Raw genomic sequence first — 8,914 nt, forward strand, 5'->3', positions numbered from 1 at the left:
TGAAGTTTAGAGAGTCGATCTCAGTGCCCAAATTTTCAGAGTTTAAGTGTTTTGGAATGAAGCCCCTCGACGGTCCGTCGTGCCTATGACGGCTCGTCCTAGTTGTCGTCGAGGGTAATGAGAAAAGTAGCAGAAGAAAATTCACAAGTATGGGACGAAGGAATCCATCACGGGCCGTCGTGACCATGACGGTCCGTCGCGTGGTCCGTCGACCCAGTCAGTTTTTATCAAACTAATCTTACTGCTCGAATCGACTAAACAGGTCGTTACAAAACCTAGACTAAAGCAACATGTAAAAAACCTAACAAGGATAAATGAGATCATCTACTCCACAAGAAAAGTTACAAGCTTAAACTAAGGATACCAGAATCCACAATAAGCCCAAGGCTAATACAAAATCTAGAAAGATGAAATAACAAAAGGAAGCTCAATACCTGAAAAATATAATCCAAAGTCACGTGCAATCTATACTAAGCATTATCCAAGAAGCCCAATAAAAAGTAGATTGAAACCTACCTCAAAGCTGGTCACGAGCTCTCTAAATCCACCGAACAAGGGCTATCAGCTTCCAAAGCGCCTCCGAACACCGTCAAACTATCAAATTATCGATCACCATATGTCATTACAGATGTTTAAACCCTAAAATCGCAACAATCTGAAATGGACCCAAAATCCAATAAAAACTTGAAATGTGGGACTTGAATGGGAAATCCCAAAATTAACATTGTCAAAAGGTCCTAATCAACTTACAGAGTGTGTTCCCTGAAATGGGGAATTCCATGTGTGGAACAGCCCAGACACACACATGCAACAAAAACACCATTTAAGAAACCAAAGAGAGTTGGGAAACACCTTCGGGGTGGAATTACCTAAAAAGGGGAGTTCCCTACACTTTCCAATCATTCCAACATGTATCCACGCCAATTACAGATCAAACACAACTTGAATCACCCGAAATGGAGCTTCCTAGCCTGATATATCGAAGTATGAAAATGAGGCTAATGATGATTTTCAGTATTTAAATCGACAAATCTGGTCTTTAAAAGGTATTTCTAGTCGTTAAAAGCCTAAATTTTGATCGCTAAATGCCTACACCATATAATATCACTTCACCTTGTTTGCTCAAACTCCAAATTCTTTAATGGGGTGCCTGAGATTCATTCAGAACCCTGTGCGCGCAAATGAACTATGCCACTCATTTGAATTTGACATCCGGACTCAACGGAACCGTCAACACTTCCATTGGAGATCGTCTCAACAAAAAGTGGATCATACACCCAACTACTTTTATATGCTAAAAATCCACAAGAAGGCTCAAAATGAGACCAAAAGCCTTGAGAACCGCGTAAAAGGTCATTTTAGACCAAACTCAGTATTTTGGAGTTAACAACACTGACGGAATTCTCAATCGAGCCTGTTTATCAAGAATATTGACCGCAGTCAAACCTTGACTTAAGCTTCAAAGTTAGAAGGCTTAATGGCTTAAACTCGCATTTGGAGCTTTGGGGTCCGAAACAACCATGCCCTAGCCTAAAATGTCTGTTTCGGAGTTGATGAAAATGTTAGAATTGCATCTAAGACTTATCTTTCTGAACTTTTGACCGAAGTCTACCATTCAAGTTTAAAATGCTCCGAAATATAAAAACGTACACAAATCTCAAAGAAAATGTAAGTCCCAACAAGTTATAAATGACTTGGAGCCACTATAGGAGCTCTAAAACACTGAAAATTTTGAAAAACAAAGAAAATGGCATGGAAGGTGATAACACTCAAACTACTCTTCAGAACAATTAAAAGAGTAAGTTGTATCAATAAAAAATACATATCGAGGTCGAATCCCACAAGGAATAATTTGTCGACGATTGAAAACATACAGAACTAATAGCTACAAGCTAGAATCTAAACACAGAATACACAATTGTTAAATTAAGAGAATGATTTGGTAACACAAGTATATATACTTTGGGCAAAGAACAAATCAACCCAGGAATAATTGAGAATTAGGAAATTTGGACTTCAACACTCACTCAACGATCCATTGCAATCTCAACACATGCTCATTTACTCATAGGTAGGATAGGTCATCATAGGTTAATCCTAGACTCCTTTCGGTCTCAAAGGATTATCTCATGACATTCCATTCGGTCTTAGTAATGTGATTCAATAAAACAACCTAATATCTTGACTATGATCTCTCTTTCAAGTAAGCCCTACACTAAACAATGAAATCCTGAATTTTCTCCTTTCAGTTTCAAATTCAAGATTCGATGCTAATATGTATGTGATTATCAACCTAATTTTCCACTTCACAAATTCTCTTTCGAGCAACTCACGCAGATTAGATGCTAGAATTGAGCGTGCACTCTCAACACATAAATTACACATAAAAATTAGATTAAACCCAATTCATAAATGTTAAGCATGGAATCAAATACAAAAGCAATAGGATGAGGAATCAAAGAGCCAAAGGATTTGCCTATTTCTGCACAAAACCCCAACCTCACTTAACAATTACACCCACAATTCATGTAATACAACGCAAGGGAAAGAAACACTATCTTCAAACCAAAGGATGAATTATGAGGCAATTTGCCTTCAGTCTCAACCCAAAATTAAGAGCAACAAGAAATGTACTCTAAGATAAAACGATGAGTTTTTCTCTATACAACATTCTCTCTCTAGATTTTTCGGATCATGAAAAATGTTTATCTGCAGCCCTTTTGTGTGAATTTGGGTCTAATTCTGAGAAATTCCATTTCTGCCCTTTGACCTACTGAGGGGGCTTCGCAAAAGCGATATTCCCATCACTTAAGCGAATTTCGCCAATTTTGGCCTGTTCGCAAAAGTGAACCCCACATGGTAGCTTAAGTGACCTTTGACTGCGAGTTCAGTCTTCAAAAGCGAACTCATCTCTGCAAGTGCAGGGGCTCAATTTCTACCAGTTTAAGCTCCTTTTCCACTTTTGTGTATCATTTTTCGTATTAAATACCTGAAATTAACACAATTCAAACGGCAATTAGCCTCTTTCTCTACAAAATCATAAGAAAAGAGCCTTAAATGATTGCAAATTCACTATTCATCAAAAGATCATTACAATCCCTCATACTCTTTCTTGTAAAAATTAATACTGAGTACTGAAAATCACCAAATTGTAATATGAAACAACCAAAAAGTTAAAATGTTTAGTAAGATATTTTTACGATTGATTTCTTATGTGGTTCTCTCAACTTGGTAAGATCAAAGGCACATTTCTTCTTGAATCCAGTTCTTTAGCCAAGAAAATGACTTCATGAGATAATAATTATTAGGTGAGTGACAATCTGAGAATCTAACTAAATAAATTTACCACAAATAAATTTATAATCGAAGCTTCCTATTAGAAGGACGAGAAAGTAATATTATCAAACATAATAGTTGAACTAGATGTTTTATCTAAAAGAAATGTGCATTACCATTGCCATCAAATTTATCAAATTTATACAGACACCTGACCTATATTAACAAGTAACAACATCAATGAAGTGGTTGTAAGAAGTAAACATCAACTGACAAGCACACCAATTAAATGATAGTAAGAAAGAAAACATCGATTGAGTACTGACTACTGACAAGCACATGCAAGAGGAAATAATTCTACTGCTCCTTGTCCATGTTAAGTGGATTGTTAAAGAGTACGACACACCTCTTAAGAAATAAGATATAAAGACAAAAATTAAATGTTATTTTTATTATTTTTCTTAAACTTTTGTCTTAGAAAGTGTAAAATAGTTAAAAACTTCATTAGAAAAAGTCCTAACAATTATCTGCACTTTACAGATGGATTGGAGATGCCCAACGGTGCTTCAGATGACAGTAGAATTCTGAGAAAACCAGAAAAGAAAAGAAGAAGAAAAGGAATCTAATAGGCACAATTATCAGAAAAATAAGTTAGACCCTATTTATAGCAAAGTATCAAAGACAAGATCCACAAAATATGCCTTCTTAAAAACAAATGCCTTCTTACTACAAAATTCTGACTTATCCTGGTATGAAAAGTTTCATACTTACATGATAGCATGGATTATTTTATGAATTTTTAACATAGAATAAAAGAATTTTCACAGAACCAGGTTGCCTAAAAGATAACTATAGCTAACCATCTATAAGAAGTTGGATTAGTACCTGGGAAACAAACAGTAACCTACAACAAGAAGTTAAACTACATTGATATTGTAAAAACTCTTTAAAAGATAGGTGCAATAAATCCTTGTCTAGTTAACTATGGACCCATCAAAGCTTTATTTTCTGTTGCACTAGTTACCTGACAAAATCTACTTTTGCTTTCTCAAGATATGCAGTACTTCGGTTTTCCAGGCGGAGAACTAGCACCTGAAATATCCTTGCACTTGTAAGCTTCTGCTCAAGTTGATTTCATCAAGTTATGGTGACTTCACTTGTTCCTTCCCAACAATAGAGTCACGATTTTCGCTAAGGGGATTTAAAATTAAAAAAAACAACAAATGAAGTCAAGAAAATGTATATCTAAAAAAGGAAAATATTCTACACCGTGTAATATTCCGGTGGAGTGTCAATTGACTCCACTTGGACAAGGGTAGCTCCGCCATTGTTCCTGGCTATTTGACTTATCAACAAGTTTCTGAATGTTTTGTCCAGGCTATACTCACAGCTTAAGAACCATTTTAAGGCCAATCAACAAGTTGGGAAGTACATTTCCGACAACTTGGTGATGGTACATGGATTTAGCAGAATTAAACTGGACATCTTATGCCTCGTTTATGGAGCCAAAAATAAGTCTAAAGTAGAATCACTATGCTGACAGTGTATGGGGGGCCCTTCCTGCATATGCACCTTCATTTATATTCTTTCTATTCGCTATGCTGACAGTGTATGGAATACTGAAGAAGAAAAGTGCAAAATCATTGTAGTTGTTTGCATGTTTCATCTAAGAATAGTCAAGTCACATAGAGGAATGGGGACCTCGGACACTGCAAAGTCCACTTCCCTTCTGACTGTACCTGAAGCAACGCCTTTATATTAGATATTAACCAAATCCAATAGAAAATTTTATTGAATTTTGATTTCATCTAGTTTCTCTCTACAAATCACATAAACAACTATGTCTTGTATCCTAAATTAGCAAGTCTATACTACACTCTTTAAAGGTTTCTAACAAATAACAAATCAAATGTAACTGGAACAACTAAGCTTTATTCACAACTCCTTGGAATCATAGATTCTTTACATTTACTATAGTCAGTTCATAGCTATTAGCTAAGTACTTACTGTTTTCTAAGAGATTAAAAGTCTTTTAAATAGCTTTCTTGACTTTAGGTCTAACTCGTCTCCTTTTATCACATTCAATTTATCATATTATATTGTACCTAAGGGAAGGTGCATATGTAGGTGTGTGTAGCTAAAAATTTATCATTTTTATGCAAACAGCACATACAGGGAAAACATACAGAATCTGTGACAAATCTTCATTAAAAGCCGAGTACTAATCATCACCTCGGCCTATTTAAGCCGGTCTCATATCAGCCATTTTTGGTTTCCACACCATCAGGTGGTCACACCAGTGTTTAGATATGAAAGTATATTGCAGTCTTTAAAGCACTCATAACAGATACATTGGACAAGCTGAAGCAGAATCGCGCCTTACTTAAACAATTCTCAGGCATAAAGAGTATGAGACTATCCACAATGTTTCAGATAATAACAGTCACAGCAAGATAACATCTCATCAAACAAGATGTACAATATGGAGTTCATCAATATTTAGCTGCATAGTTATTCTGATTGCAGATATTTAGACTTCTTAACGGGAAATTGTGACTGCCAGGTATCCTTGCACTCACTTGAAATACTTGGTAAGCCAATCCAACATGTCCCGGTGGGCTTCTTCAGCATGCTGCACAGCCTCTTTGTTTTCAACATTGTATCTCACTGTCCATCCATGCTTAACACCAGGAAAAATTTTGACAAATTTGTCCACCTATAAAAAGAGAAGGCAAGAGAGCTGTTGAGTTTGTTTTTAGTTAGTACAGTTATTTTTTTAAAATAATAAGTTACCTAGTTTTAGGATGAATTTGAATTTTACATATTTGTTAAATTGTTTTAATTGTTGAGATTATTTAGCCTTTTTAAATTTTTGTTATGCAGATTTCTGCAGATTATGTTATCAAGTTGGCTACTTAAAGCCCTATTATGCTTAATTAAATATTGAGATTTTCAATCCTTCTGTGCTGCCCCATCTTTTAAACAACACCAACAAGAGCAAACCAAAGCAAAGGGTGAATCTAAAATCTTGTAACACACGATGAGAGAGAAATCAAATTAGTCACCTACTTGTATATCCCTGAATAAACAAGACATTATATTTTCAAACATCAATCATTTTAGAATGACGAGAAAAACCTAATAAGCAACTCTGATGTTCATGTACCTCAGGTTTTGATGATAAAACCTCCTCAAACTGGATAATAAGCTCTGGAGGGGAGATTTTATCTATCTCAGCAGCTAAAATAGCTATTGGTGCCTTAACCTCTGCACGTAATATGTATCATCAGTTGGTGAGGAAAAAATAAGGTACAAATAAGAAGATTAAAGAGAAAAAGGAAAGATCCCATGGTGATGCAGTTCAAGGTAGTCATCAGAATCAAACAACACTTAATACCGATTACACAAAGGGATATTCATAAAACTATTAGCAAGTTTCAATATTAGATTGGAATTGAGGCGTAAACGAATACATAACACGTATATCAAGTTTTAGAGAACCAACCATCATCTGGATCTCAATGGCCCACATATAAATAGCATACACAACAAATGCGTATAAATCTTGGATTCAAGTGACATAGAGAACACCAAATGATTGGGTGCATAATGCAACAAATGCATATAAATCTAGGATTTAAGTGACATTGAGAACACCAAATAAAATGGGTGCATAATGCAACAAATGCGTATAAATCTAGGATTCAAGTGACACTGAGAACACCAGATGAAATGGGTGCATATGCAACAAATCAGTGTAAAATCAGCACAGTAATAGATGAATTTGATCACAGATGATTTTAGTAATAACAGCCATACCTTTAAAATCATCAACTTTCACTAACGATGGGTGCAATAGCACTGCAGCTTGAATGTAGTCAGACTTAGCTAGCTCAGTAACCACCTTTGCTGTTAAGAGAACTGGAGGTCAGGATCACAAACAATCGCAAGAACATTGACCCTTTACATTCTAGTATGGGAAAGGGTTAGACAACCCTAAAACCATTGAGTTAAAAACTTACCACCCCAGCAAAACCCTGCAGCTCCAATTGCAGATATACCTTTATCTTTGAGAACTGCAACAATCTGTTTTGCATCTTCAAATCCTTTAGCCTAACAAGAACAAAATAAAAATATGAGTAACATGGTTAGAAGTCTGCTTTATAAATGTCACGAACATTCCCGAGTATGATCAGCAGCTTAATGAATTGAGAAATGGTATACCAATGGCATAGCCTCCTTCGACTCTTGAGAGGCAAATCTATAGCTACACGTTACCAAAGAGACAAAGATTAAGTTTCAACAAATCCTAAACTTACTGTTCCATGTGATTGTATCCAGATTGATAAACTTTTCTCGATCGTATAAGGATCACCACAAAAAAAATCAGGAACCACCACATAGTATCCTGCAGCTGCAACTTTGTCAGCAAGCTTCCTACATAACAGTTGGATTTTGCGATCAGCCCAAGATAAAATAAGAACTCCTTGCAGCTTAATTACTAGACAAACACAAAGACCGCTGTCCCCCATTTCTTCTTGATGAAACCAAAAGATTAAAAAAGATAAGACACCATAGAATCACCAGCAGTTAGACTCGTTTTATGGAATAGTTGTGGTTGTAACGAAAATTCCAACGTCTGACAAGTAAGAATAGAAGTTACACAGAAGCAAAAATTAACTATTCCTTAATCTCGAGCAAGCTAGGTCAGCTATAAAAATCTGCTCTACGGGAAACATCTCCTACATCTATTTTGACCCACAATGGATGTGGATAGTTACAGAAATATATATATATATATATATATATATATATTTAACACGTACAGGCTGAAGTTGAGAAACAGCATGTACCTCAGATTTGGGGCTTCATAACCTGTAAGGAATTAAGACCATAAGAGATTGTCTATCAAAGAAGTTAATCCTTGTATCATAATAAATTAACTGTTTCATAACAAACATCTGTTATACATCCTGCTGTAAACTCAAAGGAAACCTTCCAGACCATACATCCTGTTGCTATAGCTGTTGCAACTAGAGTAACAGGCTAAGTTCTCCCGGGATTAGTTATCCGCATCATTATTACAACCCCAATTCGGGATAAAATAACACTACAATCACGAATAACTAATGCAGAAATAGGTTATCCTTGCAATCAAACATCAAATAAACTCATCTTAAAATTAATCTCAGAGTAGAATACTAATATTACCCCAACCCAACAAATTAAAGGGGAAATACATACCATAAACGTCGGAGACAAGGAGGATGGCGAGTTTGGAAGTGGAAGGACCAGAAACATATGCGTTGAAGCTTCCAACTTTTAACACACACCCATTTCCGCTACTTGAGCTCAAAGCCGGTGGATTCTCACAGCATTCACGCCCTGACATCTCTTGATCTCAGTTGCGGTGGCCGAATACCCACATAACCAGACAGATACGAATTTTGAGACGCAGCTTATGCTTAAGATGACGAAAAAAATTGTTTGGAATTAAAATTGGTGACAAGTTTTACTATGACTAGTGCAAGCCATATTTTTTTTAATTAGTGATGAGATAATTAGGGTTGAAAATGTAGTTTTACAAATTTTAAACTTTAAAAAATATAACTTTGAGTTTTAAAAATAAGTTACCTAG

General features: G+C 35.7%; 1 protein-coding gene across 2 annotated transcripts; it reads right to left on the bottom strand.

The window, feature by feature from the left end:
* Positions 1–2,448: 2,448 nt before the first annotated feature.
* On the bottom strand, positions 2,449–8,914 carry LOC107032217 (endo-1,3;1,4-beta-D-glucanase-like). Of its 2 annotated transcripts, none has more exons than XM_027912621.1 (9): positions 8,521–8,914; positions 8,103–8,151; positions 7,596–7,713; positions 7,299–7,389; positions 7,096–7,185; positions 6,443–6,543; positions 5,856–5,992; positions 4,301–5,015; positions 2,449–2,989 (listed from the first exon to the last, which is right to left on the bottom strand). In XM_027912621.1, the coding sequence occupies exons 1-8, from the start codon at positions 8,666–8,668 to the stop codon at positions 4,958–4,960; spliced, it is 792 nt and encodes a 263-aa protein (XP_027768422.1). In that variant the 5' UTR covers positions 8,669–8,914; the 3' UTR covers positions 2,449–2,989; positions 4,301–4,957. The 2 variants fall into 2 exon arrangements, with proteins under 2 accessions (XP_027768422.1, XP_027768423.1); XM_027912622.1 differs by having other exon boundaries at positions 8,130–8,151; positions 8,521–8,888.

This window comes from Solanum pennellii, chromosome 10 (assembly GCF_001406875.1).
Source record: "Solanum pennellii chromosome 10, SPENNV200".
In the NCBI taxonomy this organism is placed as follows: domain Eukaryota; kingdom Viridiplantae; phylum Streptophyta; class Magnoliopsida; order Solanales; family Solanaceae; genus Solanum; species Solanum pennellii.